Genomic DNA, 15,766 nt, shown 5'->3' with positions numbered 1-15,766 from the left:
TCCTCCTCCTCTTCTTCTCCCTCCTTCCACTTCTTTTCTCTTCCCTCCTTTCCTCTTCCTCCCTCCTCCTTCCTCCTCTCCTTCCTCCTCCTTCCTCCTCCTTCCTCCTCCTATTCTTCTCCCTCCTCCTCTCCCTATCCCTCTTCCTCCTCCTCTCCCTCCTTCCGCCTTCTTTCTCTCCCTCCTCCTCCTCTTCTTCTCCCTCCTCCTCCTCTTCTTCTCCCCCCCTTTCTCCCTCGTTCTCCTCCTCTCCCTCCTCCTCTTCCTCCTCCTCTCTTTCCCTCCTCCTCCTCTCTTTCCCTCCTCCTCCTCCTCTCTATCCCCCTCTTCCTCCTCCTCTCTTTCCCTCCTCCTCCTCTCCTCCTCCTCTTCTCCCTCCTCTTCTCCCTCCTCCTCTTCTTCTCCCTCCTTCCACCTTTCTCTTCCTCTCCCTCCTCCTCTTCTTCTCCCTCCTTCTGCCTTCTTTCTCTCCCTCTTCCTCCTCCTTCTTCTCCCTCCTTCCGCCTTCTTTCTCTCCCTCTTCCTCCTCCTCTTCTTCTCCTTCCTTCCTCCCTCCTCCTCCTCTCCCTCTTCCTCCTCCTATTCTCCTTCCTTCCTCCCTCCTCCTCTTCTTCTCCCTCCTTCCGCCTTCTTTCTCTCCCTCCTCCTCCTCTTCTTCTCCCTCCTTCCTCCCTCTTCCTCCTCCCCTCCCTCCTCCTCCTCTTCTTCTCCTTCCTCCCTCCTCCTCCTCCTCTTCTTCTCCCTCCTTCCGCCTTCTTTCTCTCCCTCCTCCTCCTCTTCTTCTCCCTCCTTCCTCCCTCTTCCTCCTCCTCTCCTTCCTCCTCCTATTCTTCTCCCTCCTCCTCTCCCTATCCCTCTTCCTCATCCTCTCCCTCCTCCTCTTCTTCTCCCTCATTCCTCCCTCTTCCTCCTCCTCTCCCTCCTCCTCCTCTTCTTCTCCCCCCTTTCTCCCTCGTTCTCCTCCCCTCCCTCCTCCTCCTTTTCTCCCTCCTTCCTCCTCCTCTTCTTCTCCCTCCTTCCGCCTTCTTTCTCTCCCTCTTCCTCCTCCTCTCCCTCCTCCTCCTCTTCTTTTCCTTCCTTCCTCCCTCCTCTTCTCCCTCCTCTTCTTCTCCCTCCTTCCTCCCTCTTCCTCCTCCTCTCCCTCCTCCTCTTCTTCTCCCTCCTTCTGCCTTCTTTCTCTCCCTCTTCCTCCTCCTTCTCTTCTTCTCCCTCCTTCCTCCCTATTTCTCCTCCTCTTCTTCTCCCTCCTCCTCTCCCTCTTCCTCCTCCTCCTCTTCTTCTCCCTCCTTCCATTTTCTTTCTTTCTTTCCTTCTGTCCTTTTCTTCTTTCTTTCTTTCTTTCTTTCTTTCTTTCTTTCTTTCTTTCTTTCTTTCTTTCTTCAGCTCATTCAGCATTGTTTCAACAATTTCTTCAGCTCATTCAGCATTGCTTTCAGCATTCACACCATTTCCATTCTTGGAAATGTTTTTTCTAGTTAGTGTGAATGCTGGAAGCATTCACACTATTGTTATTCGGTTCGGCCATTTTCTGCCTTTCTTCGTCATGTAACTAGTCCTTCATACTTTGTGCTATTTCAACAATTCAAATATCAAAATGTTCAGCCTTTTCGGGACAGGTGTGCTATGTCTTTTCTCTTTTCAACTATTCATACTTTTTGCAATATTCAACTATTTCTGATTTTTTTTTCCCCATAGAGAATGCATTGGAACAGTCTTGAAACTCTTCAAATCTTCTTACTTCTTTCAGCCTTTAAAGTGTCCACATACTTTCAGCTAGAGACTTAATTCAAATTCTGAGCTGTAGACAAACTTCTAATGTATTCATCCTGTATGTACAACTTTTTCATAGCTTGTACCGTTTTTGAGATAAATCCTTTAAAAGCACATGAGGATTTCTGACAAATTTCACACTTTTCAATGAGTGTGTATGGGGTTGGGTCAGAGTGAGTGACATCATCGTTAGAGTGAGAGGGATCGAAAAAACATTCAGGATTTTTTCTGGATAAATTGCCAGCACGGCCACAAATTAAACTCTAGACACATGATTTCCTCACCGGTTTGTAGCCACACTTGTCGTGTCTCATTTAATGTGCTCAAAACAGCAGACAGACTTACAGAATTGTCTCTATGAGCCTAATTGTGCAGCTAGACCCGCTCCAGTGGCTCATCCACTTCAATAGAAAAGTAGGAGCTGATTTTTTTAGAAAAGCAGAAATGCCCCCCTTTTCTACCTTGCGACCCTGAGAAAAGTTTTTGGCCTACAAACATTTAATGCACATCAATGTGCTCAGGAAGGTATCCTTGCCCAGTAGTCATGGTCACATTCTGATAAGAGTTACGGTTCTCTTTTTATGGGCTGTTTTGGGAAGCTGCTCAGAGCACAAATCTCTCTGCTCTGCTCTGCTCTGTGTGCAGTTGGTCCAGCTGTAGAGGCCAGCTCGTTATCATGTCTATAAATAGAACAGGGCAGGTGCAGCCTGGCCGCTCGTTAAGATGTTTTTAAACACAGCCCCACACACACACATGATAAACCAGACTGACAGAGGATGTCCACGCACAAACACAGGCATCACACTCACACAGACAGACACACACAGACACTCACACACAGTCACACACACACACACACATACACAAACAGACAAACACACAAACACAACACTGTTCCACACAGTAAAATGTAAGCAGTTAGTTGAGTCACCATGGTAACTTCTGAGGGCAGGCTGCCAATCAATCAGATCATTAGGGAGAGAGGAGTTTTGTGGCGCTTAACAGTTTTACTTTCTGCACATGTACACGCAGACAGAGAGACCGTCAGACTCACACACCCAGACACACACACACACACACACAGGTTTTCAGCTCACATTCATCAACCTCTCAATTATTTTATACTTTTGATGTAAACATCTCCAACAATTTATATTTTTCTCATGAATTTAAGTTCAGACGTTTAGTCTTTCCAACTCTATTAATAGTAGTGTAATTATAGGTGGAGCCTGGGACATAGGATGCAGCTTTTAACATGTGTCCTATCTATCTATCTATCTATCTATCTATCTATCTATCTATCTATCTATCTATCTATCTATCTATCTATCTATCTATCTATCTATCTATCTATCTATCTATCTATCTATCTATCTATCTATCTATCTATCTATCTATACCCCTCCCTATTTTTTAACCCCTCTGTCTCCTTTTTTTCTTTCTTTCTTTCTTTCTTTCGTTCTTTCTTTCTTTCTTCTACTCCTTCATTTGTATTTTACGTAACTTTTTATATCCTTCCCTCTCTATCCATCCATCCATCCATCCATCCATCCATCTACCTCTTTCTATCTATCATCCCCCTCTCTCTTTTTCTTCTTTCTTTCTTTCTTTCTTTCTTTCACTCCATTTCTGTCTTTTTACTTCTTTGTTTGTTTGATTGTTTCTTTCTTTCTTTCAATTCCTTTTCTCTTCCTTTGTTTTTACTCCATTTCTTTCTTTCTTTCTTTCTTTCTTTCTTTCTTTCACTCCATTTCTGTCTTTTTACTTCTTTGTTTGTTTGATTCTTTCTTTCTTTCTACTCCTTTTCTCTTCCTTTGTTTTTACTCCATTTCTTTCTTTCTTTCTTTCTTTCTTTCACTCCATTTCTGTCTTTTTACTTCTTTGTTTGTTTGATTCTTTCTTTCTTTCTTTCTGTCCTTTTCTTTTTTCTCTCTTGTTTCAATCTTTCTTTCTTTCTTTCTTTCTTTCAACAATTTCTTCAGCTCATTCAGCATTGCTTCCAGCATTCACACCATTTCCATTCTTGGAAATGTTTTTTCTAGTTCTCCTTCATCTTCCGGACACTTTTTCGATTCGCTACTAGTCCTGCAACTCGAAGAGTTGCAGGACATATTATATATCAAAACGTGTGTCTTGATCGGGATCGCTGTGCTATTACTTTTCTCAACAGTGTACGAATTTTTCGCGACGTATGTCGCGAAAAACTGCGCAAAATTTTTGCATGTAAGTCAATGGGACGGGCGGAAAAAAAAGACCGAAAAAGACCAATCATTGGAGTTTAACAAACGTCTACTGCTCAGGCATACTTTCACCTAGAGACTCCATTTAAACTTTAAACAGTAGACACAAGTCTTGTGTATTGTCGTATTACTCCACGTTTTGATAGGTCATATAGTTTTTGATCAATCCCTGATCAATGACCATGATAATTTTTGGAGAAATTATGAGATTATAATGGGTGTGTATTGCATGGAATGTTCGTGTCAGAGTGCGTGACATCATCGGTTAGAGTGGGAGAGAGTGAAGAAACATTCTGTATTTTTTCTGGATAAACTGTGAGCACGGCCACAATTTACACTCTACAGACATAATTTTTTCAGAATTTGTAAGACAAACTTGTTATCTCTCATGTCATGTGCTCAAAATATCAGAGAGACTTACAGAATTGACAGAATCAGCCTCTGTGTGCGGCCACGTCTGTCTCTGCTCCTCATTGAGTCCAATACAAATATTTTCTGAGAGGAGCAGAACGGCCTGATGTTTTAAAACTGCCAGCGTCGCCAAAATATTTACTGTAGAAACACCAAATCGTACCGAAATTTTCATTAAGTCCTTAGAGCAACGTTGATCTGTGTTTTGTTCTGATAGGAGTTACCGTTTTGTCATGCTAAGCCTAAATGTGAGACCGGTTTAGAGGCAGAAAATGGCTCTTTTTCTCCACGTTTCTGTCTGTCTCAGCCTGCGGGGGCCCCTATCGCCGTGGTAACCTCTTTGATCCTCAGGCCAGAGCTCGTTAACTTCATAAACAATCCACCTGGCGCTCGTTTAAATGTTTATAAACACAGACACAGCTAAATCAGACTGACACAGGATGCAGCTACTAACTAACTATGTGACAAGTCAGTCACACACACACACACACAGACAGACTCTAGAGCCAGCTTCATGTGATTACAGTCACACACACACACAAACACACACACACCTTCGTGTGATTAAAACACAGTTAACGTGCAACAGAATTTAAACTTAAACCATGATTTAATCTGGTTTTAAAGTTAAACCTTGTTGGTGTCACACACACACACACACACAAACACACACACACACACACACAATGTGGTTACAGCTCCTCCATATCAGTGCTTATAGAAAGATGATCATGTGTCTGTCTGATCAGCTCTGTCTTGCGCTTAAGATCGTGGGTTTGATTCCCATGTTGACAGAGATGGCAAAATCGGCAGTAGCCCCGCGGCCCATTCAAAATTTCCCGAGAGGAAATTTTCTAGTTATTATTTATTAATTTAAATAATGGAGCCTAAATATAAATCCAGTAGTCACCTAATTAAAAATATTATTTATTTAATACGTCTAGTAATTTTTTTATTTTTTTATTTAAACGGTCTAGTAACCGGGGGTTACACTCTCCCCTCTCAAAGGTGTGTACGTCCCGTTACACCTACTTGGCTGCTTAACCACAACTGACTGAGGGACATACATACTTTGTAATGTCTCTGTGAATGCTGTACTTAAGCCTTGAAAAAGTGACTGTACAATAGATACAAGGGGATTCCCCAATTGAGTGTAGTGCAGTCTGTCTGGTGGAGCTCTGTGTCTACTGGAATGTCTCTGAGGAGCATCTTGCACATCTTCGTCTGCTGCCACTCCAGTTACTTCTGGTTCGTCTGCTTCAGCACCACTTTCTTGTCCAGTTCCAGTTTCCTCTTCAGGTAAGTTTCCTCTTTCAGATTCTGTTTCTCCTTCAAGTCCTCTTCCAGGTAAGGTTTCTCTTTCAGGTTCTCCTTCAGGTAAGATTTCCTCTTCAGGCTCTGTTTCAGGTAAGGCTCCTCTTCCTTCAGGTAAGGTTCCTCTTCCAGGTTCGCTTTCAGGTAAGATTCCTCTTCCAGGTTCTCTCTCAGGTAAGGTCTCCTCTTCAAATTCTGTTTCTCTTCCAGGTTCTCTTTCAGGAATTTGTTCTATTCTGCAGGGATGCCAATTACTTTCCACAGGTGTTGACTCTGCATTCCAGTGCACTGCCACATCCTCGTCTGACTCATATCCATCCTCTTCTACATCTTGTTCAGCAGGATTCAAGCGAACTCTCTGACGTGTCCTGCGGCATGTGGCTGTTTCAGGTGGGGCTGACTGGTTCTCTGTTGCAGGGAGAAATCCACAGGGCAATAGAAGGTCTCTGTGTAAAGTTCTCAGGGGTCCGCTCTGGTTCTCTGGCTTTACGGTGTACACTGGAAGCTCACCGGCACGTTTTGTCACCACATGAATTGCCGGTTCCCACTTATCTGCCAATTTGTGTTTCCCACGAAGGCGGACGCTTCTTACTAGCACACGGTCTCCAACTTCAAGTGCAGATTCTGTGATGTGTCGATCAAATCTGGCCTTGTTTCTAGCAGCATTTTTGGCAGCATTGCTGGTTGCTATTTTGTAGCTCTCCTCCAAATGAGATCTCAACTTGCGTACATACTCTGAGTGGGATGTTTGAGGACTCTCAAATATCACAAATAAAATAAAAAAAATAAATCAACTTCTCTGACAGTCCAGGTTCAGTGGGGTTTGGCTCGCCACTTCAGTTCAGACTGTATTGTCCGACCATCTGAACTGAAGAATCAGGTAGTGGAAGTTGTCGATAAAGAAGGGGGTGATGAGGAGGATGAGGGTAACGATGAGGGGGTTGATGATGAGGGGGGATGATGATAAGGAGGATGATGATGATGATGGGATGATGATGAGGAGGATGATGATGATGATGATGATAGGATGATGATGAGGAGGGGTGATCAGGCTCACACACACACACAAGCTCCTGGCCAAGTAGGCTATTTCTTTGAATTTTAGCAGCAGGATGTATACTGCTCCAGGATTGGTGGTGTTCTTCTCTTTTTTCCTTTCTCTCTATCGATTAGATCTAAGCACTTATCTCGCTTTGCCGACAGCCTGCAGCCTACGTTTCACAGCCGTTTCACAACCAAAACAAACAACCAATCAGGCGAGAGCCCTTCTAGCCAATCAGAGTCGAAAAAGGAGCCCATCTAGCCAATCGGAGGCAGAGAAGGCGGGACCTTCCCCTACCATCCTGGGAAAAAAAATATCGCTCCCAGGGACCTGGCGGTCAAAAGCAACATTCCAAAGTGGCCCCGCAATGGACTTTCTATGGACAAACAACCGAGTAATGACTTAAATCATCTGCCAGCAGCCGAGAAAGAAAGATATAAAAACAGCTTTGAAGTTTTGGGCACTTGTGACCCATATTCAACACCAGCTGCTGTATACCAGCTGTTTAAAATGACCAGTTCCCTGTCGAAGCTCGAGTTGGGCGATGTTTACATTTACCTGGTGGAGAATCCATCATCCTCCACCGCTTGCAACCAATATTTCCGGTGTTATGGCTCAACTGGTGTCTGATTAAAAGCCCCATTTTGTAGTTTTTTGATCTTAAAATAATGTTTCTGAACTCGTTGAAGTGGTAGAAATGTACCTGTAACTTTCCTGTGTGGGAACACCGTCCTGGTACCGCAGCTCCGCTGAGCTCCACAGTCTGAGTTCCAGCTCACTGAGCCCAGGCTCCCTGCTCCTCTCACCCACAAACCAGAGCTCTTAGCTGGGCTGCACGGTGACCAGCTGCCCCCCCTTTACCCCCCGGAGCTTTGCTACGCACCGCTACCGACGGCAACGATGACGGCGGTCCGATAGCAGCGGGACCGGCGGCGGCGGCGATGGTAACCCGGCGGGACCGCCCGCCACCAGACACGGCAACAGCACCGCCCGCGGCGGCAGCGACACGGTAACGGGGGTCGGGACCGACCGCGGCGCGGCGAGGACGATGTTGTTATTGTATTTTCAGAGTGTTTTCCATTAGTTCGTAACTTTAAAGTGAAATTCCGGCGTAAGTGTAAACCATGGTCAAACACACCGTAACACCGAGTTAGACCCCCCCTCGAGAGATCAATTTGCCCGACCGCTACATTCACGAGATCCACCAACTTCAGCAAATACCGCAATATCGCCACACACGGCGCTCTCCGGATCCACTGTGTGACCGCAACCAAAACGCCACCATTTGCCCAAAATAATGCTCAGAACTGCACCAAATGTCATCAATAGTACACACAGGGTCCCAGCACGTAGTACGAGTTGTCAAACATCTGCTAGCTTTGCCTGTTTTCTTTAGCAAGGAGATGCAACTCAACTCACCTACTTCTCCTCCGGGAGCCGCTCGTTGGTGAGGAAGCCCTGACGAGTCGATCACCGAGTGCACCGGAGTTCCGCAGCTCAATCAACAATTACCTCATGGAAATACAATCAGAGTTTTTTTTTTTTTATCTTGCATATCACTTTATAACTATTATTATCGAGTGCTGGCCACGATATAGGCGCAAATGAGCATTTTTAAGAGCTGCGGAACTCCGGTGCACTCGGTGATCGACTCGTCAGGGCTTCCTCACGAACGAGCGGCTCCAGGAGGAGAAGTAGGTGAGTTGAGTTGCATCTCCTTGCTAAAGAAAACAGGCAAAGCTAGCAGATGTTTGACAACTCGTACTACGTGCTGGGACCCTGTGTCTATTGATGACATTTGGTGCAGTTCTGAGCATTATTTTGGGCAAATGGTGGCGTTTTGGTTGCGGTCAGACAGTGGATCCGGAGAGCGCCGTGTGTGGCGATATTGCGGTATTTGCTGAAGTTGGTGGATCTCGTGAATGTAGCGGTCGGGCAAATTGATCTCTCGAGGGGGGGTCTAACTCGGTGTTACGGTGTGTTTGACCATGGTTTACACTTACGCCGGAATTTCACTTTAACATGACAGGCTTTGTCATACTGTGCAGTGTTGTGCAGAGTGAGAGTAGTGTGGCGCTGACTGACTGTAGATTGCCTGAACAGGTTCACTCACAGAAGCATATTCGCTGCAGTAACATGTGAACTGCGGCTTGATTTGTGAATTTGTGACAAATCTGCGGACGGAAGTGCAGCACAGCTGTTGTTCGGTACGGTAACCAGTTAAATCAGACACCAGTTGGGCCATAACACCGGTATTTTTGAAGCAGCAGGGAGCAGTGTGTGTTTTTCTGCCTTGTCCTAAGCCGCAGACAGCGGGGAAGTGGATTGTTTTGACCGCCAGGGGGGCGTTCCATACGGGCCGTGACGTCACATGAAAGCTATCAATTGGAAGGAGTCTAACAGCGGCCGCCCAATGGTGTAACTTCCTCACTCAGTCAGCCACAGACGGTCATCGGTGCAGTGTATGGATCTACAGGGTTGGGGAGTAACGGATTACATGTAACGGCGTTACGTAATTAAAATACAAAATATGAGTAACTGTATTCCGTTATAGTTACAGTTTAAATTGATGTATTCTGATTACAGTTACTTTCTTTTTTTTAAAAGGATTACTTTGATTACTTTAGCCTACCGCACACGCAGGTTGCCGGACGCTTGTCGCAATGTGGCGAAGTTAAAAGGGAGAGGGACGGACAAAACGGAGTACTAAACTCGCCGGCCGTCACTGGTGAAGTTGGCTTCATTTTGGTAGTGGCGCTATCGGTGCATGTTTAACAGCAACGTCAGTCACGCTGTTTCCAAAACCACACCGACTTCAGCAGTAAGTTTACAGTAGGCCTCCGACCCACAGTTGTTGAAGCCCGGACCCGACACGGACCGACACACTAGCCCGGCCTGACGAGTCAGATTTTCGGCACGACCAGGGTCAGAACAGCGCGTCCGGTCGGGACCGTCCATTACCTAGCCCAAAAGAACCAGGCAGCCCAGACCAGAGAGCAGAGGAGAGAGACAGCAGAGTAACAGGTGTGTGTGTGTGTGTGTGTGTGTGTGCCTGTGCCTGTGCCTGTGCCTGCTGTGAAAGAAAAAATTCTAGGCTGAAATCAGGACACATCAGCTCTGTGAAGCTCAAGCAATATCTGACAGACAGATGAGAATAGGGCAGATGTGGTGGAAGAAGACAGTGTGGCCTGAAAGAGACACATGGTGAAGCAGAGGATGGATAGTTGATACTTGATGGATCGGTGAAATTATGGTCTGTATGCTTCAGATACATGCTCCGGTTGTGAGAAATGGGGCTATATGTCCAAAACAGAGGCATATCCCTTCTATTTGCTTGTTTTTATTGTAGGTTTTAAAAGATAAGTACATTTTGATTCTGCTCTACTAATGTAGCTTGATTGTTATTTATATCTATATGAGGGTTTTCTAATCTTATAAAAATTAAATGTTAAGCAAGATTGGCAGAGCAGAGGTGCTATGGTGTCAGATGTCAGTTTGATATGCACTTATGTAAGTGGCAAAGAATACAACTACACACACACTACACAAGTAGTACTTTGTGTAATTGGGGTTTATTTTGCAGTCTGTATGACCTCTGGATGTCTAGACATTGTATGTCTTTTTGCTTGCAAGCTAGACCACCTTGGCACAAAAGGTAATGTGTTTGGTGATAAAAAAAAAAAACAAACATTTAAATGTGGCTGGATGATCAATAACAAATTAAACTGTGGTTTGACAAATTCAAACACATGTAGCCTATTAATGCTTTTGTTTAAAGCCACGGTAGCCTACAATAAGATCATGTGTAAGATCATTCAAAGCAAATTCAGTGTCCCAGTCAAAGGCGCTTAGGCAGGCGATTTTAAAGTAATCTAAAAGTAATCCAGAAAGTAATGAAGTTACATTACTTTACTTGAGTAATCTAATTACATTACAGATTACATTTTGGGACATGTAATCAGTAATCTGTAGGGGAATACATTTTAAATGTAACCCTCCCAACACTGTGGATCTATAATAGATCTATAATAGATCCACGCTGCAGTGCTAGTCCTAGGTCAGAGCAGTGAACCGAACTCCTCACGCCCACCATATCCAGGTGGATCGGTCCAGGTGGATCTTCAGGAGATGAACGATCCCCAAAGGAACATTGCAGGAATACTACAGGCAGCAGCTCATCTTCCATTTGCATAAGAATTAAAAAGCCTGATGGCTGTAGGTATTATAAAATCTTCTGTATCTATCTGTCCTGCAATGAAGAGAGAGGAGCCGTCCACCACCGTTGCTTCTTTGGTCCATCAAAGTGTTATTCTGTGTTCAGATGGCCTCCACCATCCTCATTGTGTATCTCTCCACCACTTCCCCCAACGAGTCCAGTGTAATATAATGTAATGTAGAACCAGAGCACAGCACACTTGAGGCTAGAATGCTTTATAGAATTAAGTGTTAATCATATGTGGTGTAAAAAATCATAGATCCAAGATGAAACTGATGAGTGCAGGGCTGAGAGAAGTTGCAGCTTCAACTCTGTTGTCTGCTTAACACAGGGATCTGTTATGGGTCAATGCATGCATCAAAACCACCTCAACTCTACAGCAAGTTACTCTGTCACTGTTCATGTATTTAATTCACCTGTTCACTCGCTCCACTATCATTTCACATGTGCAAGATTAAGTTCATATTAATATTTAAAATAGGGTGATGGAGATCACAAATCTCATGGTAGAACTGAAAGAAGAGTGCAGCTGTTGACTACTGTGTACGAGAAATGTTTTCGAGCTGCCAGGATAGTTATGTAAAAGAAAAAAAAAACATAAGCCGCTAAATCCAGTATAAATTGTAGCAATCCAAAGAGAGGGAAGTCACTATAAAAACAGTAAGCGTTAAGTAAAACCTGAATTTTCTCTTTGCGCCTCCAGCGGAGAATGTCCAGTGACATCAGCCCCAGCCTTGTCAACTGGATGACCAGCATGATGACGATGAGGCTGCAGGTCATTTTGGAGCACATCCCCATCACACAGGAGCAGATCCAGAACTACATAGTTCACACACAGGTAACGGACCAGACACACAGTTTATCAAAATATTATCTCAGTGTCGGTGACTCCTTTCCAGATAAACGACTCACACATTTCAGTCAGAGGAAAAAACCTCTTATGTGTGATGCAGCCTCTAAGCTTTAGTTTCAGATTTTTTAAAAAATGTTTTAGTTCCCCCAAATTCTGTGTCCATATCTGTAAATAAAAAATTTGAACTCTTTATTTCCGAATATTATCAGTTTTCTGCAAAATGGGGTTAGACCTGCATATAGCACGTTACAGAGAAAGCAGCCTGTCTTACCTGATGGCTGTTACATATCGTGTTACCTGGGACAGCAGGTCTGAAATGGCTAATAAATATTGGATGACATTCTTTCACAGAGAGATCAGTCTTCTGCCACTGGCACACAAGAGCCCGAACAAGCACAAAGTGCCACGGTAAGTGTGTCTTTAACAGCCGTCCCAGATTAACTCAGCGTGACATTCTGAACACCGCTTTTGCCTTTTGTTTTCCTCATTTCGTTATTCTCCGCTCCAAAAAGATTGGGGACACCCACTCTCCAGCGGCAGCAACCACAGCCGAGGAGGCCATGTCCGTGTCACCCAGCACGAGGGCGTCGTCACGGGAGACGAGGGTGTTGCCCGGGGACCTGGGAGCCACGGGAGGAGCCGCGCCATTAGGTGGCGACATGGCAGCGGCGGGAGCTGAGGGAGGGAGTGAGGATTCTGCTGGAGAGTCAGAGGCCTGGGCGGCTGCTGTTCCACCTGTAAGAGCCCCCACTGTTTGTTCACTGGCTCCATTTCACCTGTATCTTCTCTTTTACGCACAGTGCAACAGAACATGTAGTCATGACAACCCTCTCCTGGAGAGTTTCCAATGAGCAGACTGTGAGCACGTTTGAAAGGGACTGTTTTCTTTTGTTGACAAAACTACGGAAGTGAAGTCTGGATTACCCAGAGCAACTGAGATGTTGTTTCTGGGCAGACAGAGAAGAATGGGTCTGTCGTACAACAACACTAGTGTCCATATTTACACTGAAAAAGTTGATGATGATGATAATTAAGACCAAAGACAAAAAAAAGACAAAAATCCATTTTAAGCTAATTTGATGCTTCAGCAGTCTAATTTTGCCAAATCAAGCGGGTTATTTCTAAATTTAGTCTTTTTATTTCCCCAGATTGTGTTTCCCTGCAGAGCTGTAGTAGAATGATTTATTGTTTTGTAAACTGGTCCTTTACAACATAATCCAGGTGCCTCATGATCTTGATGATCTGTATTGCCTGTTTGTGCTGCAGGAGTGGGTGCCCATCATCAGATGTGACATGATGACCCAGAGGAAGATGAAGGCACAGCCTCCGCTGTCCGATGCCTATTTGCACGGCATGCCAGCCAAACGCAGGAAGGTAATCTGATCAGCTCTAACTTCACTCCTTATACGAGTGTCGCCTGTCTTACCTTCTTTAAGACGCGTGGCTGTGTGTGTTTTCAGACTGGACAGGGCAGTGGAAGCCTCCTGTCCATCTCTGATGCAGTGAGTCAAGCAGCCAGGACAGCCGGGGTGAAGCCCATGACCTCTGCTGAGCGGCTACAGGACGATCTGGAGAGCCAGGATCTGACGGAGGCGTATGCAGAGCAGGTGACTAATTCTAACCTGTATCACAGGACAAATGACATCACTCAGGCTAATTTCCTATATTGTGGTTTAAGAGATTTGCCCATGATCTGTATTAGTATGGACTGCACAGACTCTGGTAGACATGTCTTTATAACAGTAGAGTCAGAGAGGTTCTGCAACAACTTGTTAATCTGAATTCATTTGAAGATCGTCAAACAGGAGGATCAAATATTTATTTGGGTTTTGAAGAAGTCATTTACATTTTCAAGCAAAAATGCAGATATAGCTTGAGGCTTCTTAATTGTGAATAGTTGCTACATTTGAATCAAAAAGTTTCCAAAAACTAGCAACGGTAGCACATCTTAATTAGTAAATTTGCTGCAAAGCTGTATAGCCGAAACGCATCAGCGTGTTTTTGCATGATGAGCCAGAATAAATCATGTGAAAAGTGAGTATATTGTCCTCAAATTGAGTAATTAAGATGTGCTACCATTGGAAGTTTTTTGCAAATGTTTTGATTGATATTTAGTCTTTGGTTCAGCAGTCTGATTTGAATGAGCCTTTTGTTGAAGCGCAACCTGTTTTTGTGATTAGTTGCTACATTTCTCTGTTGTCTACCAATGTAAAGTGAATATTGTGGGCTAACCTTTTGACAACTTGTTTTTGTTTCTCAGGTTAAAGCCGACATCAAGAAAAGAGTGAGGGAAGACCCTGATTTCAGCTCTCAGCAGTTTCCCAATGCACACAGAGCCTTCTCATCAGACTCATAAACAACTTCAACAGATAAGCACTCAAGACGCTTTCACCCTCATTTGTATATTTGTTTTTTTTGTTTTAAATCTTCGTTTGATTACCAATCAGTGCAGCCCCCCGCCCCCCGCCCTCCCCCGTCTCCCCACCAAACTTTTTGAGCTGTTAGCAGCTCTCATGACTAATTGCCTAATGCTATTGTGACTACTTCCCCAGTGCCTATTTATTGCTTTGTTTTTGTTGTGTTTTTTCTTTCTGTTCTTTTTTTTTTTTTGCTCCAACTTTTACTGAGAGAATGTTCCTTATGATGAAGGCATTACATCAGATTTAAGTTTGACTAAATCGGGTCACTTTAATTCTGTTTGCATACACGTGTATGTCTGTATTTCTTTGGCCTTTTTATCCTTGTGTTGCTTTGTTAATATCGAGCTGGAGTTCCTATTATGTAGTGGACTTTTGCCTTCCTCTAAGTACTCTGACATGCAGGAGTAAACCTCCATGTGATGAACATGCTGTACAGTACATGAATGTACAGTAAGCTTAATAAAATCTTGATACAACAGTGTGCTCTTTGATTTCTGGGTAATTCTGGCTTTGGGATCGGTTAGATTCAGGCAAAGTAATCAGCTGATATTAGTGGTAGCTGCTGGTTAATAACACCACAGTTAAACCCTTTACTGATATAAGTAAAAGGTCTGAACTGAAAGTGCTAGAAGGGGATTGTGAAGTAAAAATACTCAGTAGACTTTTATATTATCACTATTACTATTTGGAGTTAAATGTTAGCCAAGCGGGAGCTGTTATGTTTGGCTGCAACTGCTTTTTACCATGAACAAATCTGCTAATCCTTTTCCTGATGAATTGATTGGCTTCAGAGTTTAGTGTGAAATCTAACACCTTGATTTGTCCAACTAATACACTTGATAATGAGTCCCACTAATTATTCTCTATGCTGTTGGTAGTTTTATCTGCCAAAGCACATTTAATACTCTTTTGGTGTGTTTTGCTAAAATAATTATTGTGGAGTATTCAGCTGGATACTGGCTTCTGAAATGTTTCATAGTAGAAGGAGATGAAGTGGCATGAGAAGAAAATACTAATGTTAGTAGAAGTGACACTCTCAGTATTTGTACTTAATTATAGTGAGTAAATGTACTTTGACTCCACAGCTGGCTGTTACACATTTTGTCCACTAGATGGAACAAGTTGATTTTTTTTTTAGCTGTGACATGTCATGCTCAATATTTATCTTGAGCTCAGCTCTTTCTGGCATACATTTTAAGTATCTTAATTTTAATGTCTCTATTGTTTATGTCTCTATTAAAAAAATGAAAACTTACAACCATTCAACAGGCTCTAGTTGGAAGTAAAAAAAAAAAGGAATCTTTCTGATATTATCATTATTTTGAGTACCACTCTGGGCCTGTTGTTCGAAAGTAGAATAAAGATATCCAGGATAAGTGGAAAAGCCAGGTTGGACAAAGTCTCCTAAGTCCATCCTGGCTTAATTGGTTGTTTGAACGCTGAGTCAGGCTGAGGAGGAGCAGCTTTGTCAAGCCAGGTGTAACTTATTCTCTTGTCAGT

At 43.7% G+C, this 15,766-nt stretch overlaps 1 protein-coding gene across 2 annotated transcripts in view; it reads left to right on the top strand.

Moving 5' to 3' along the window:
* LOC146971640 (large proline-rich protein BAG6-like) overlaps nucleotides 1-14,744 on the top strand; it is a 40,438-nt gene extending 25,694 nt beyond the window's left edge. For both annotated transcript variants that reach the window (XM_085801063.1, XM_085801062.1), the window contains exons 20-25: nucleotides 11,697-11,831; nucleotides 12,198-12,254; nucleotides 12,359-12,583; nucleotides 13,113-13,220; nucleotides 13,307-13,453; nucleotides 14,107-14,744. In XM_085801063.1, the coding sequence (XP_085657189.1) occupies nucleotides 11,697-11,831; nucleotides 12,198-12,254; nucleotides 12,359-12,583; nucleotides 13,113-13,220; nucleotides 13,307-13,453; nucleotides 14,107-14,202 (768 nt within the window). In that variant the 3' untranslated portion in view covers nucleotides 14,203-14,744. The remainder of the gene's footprint in view (nucleotides 1-11,696; nucleotides 11,832-12,197; nucleotides 12,255-12,358; nucleotides 12,584-13,112; nucleotides 13,221-13,306; nucleotides 13,454-14,106) is intronic.
* The last annotated feature ends 1,022 nt before the right edge of the window (nucleotides 14,745-15,766 follow it).

This window comes from Trachurus japonicus, chromosome 16 (assembly GCF_045865225.1).
Source record: "Trachurus japonicus isolate A0001 chromosome 16, Traja_1.0".
Lineage (NCBI taxonomy): Eukaryota > Metazoa > Chordata > Actinopteri > Carangiformes > Carangidae > Trachurus > Trachurus japonicus.
This window is presented reverse-complemented; position numbering and strand designations above follow the sequence as displayed.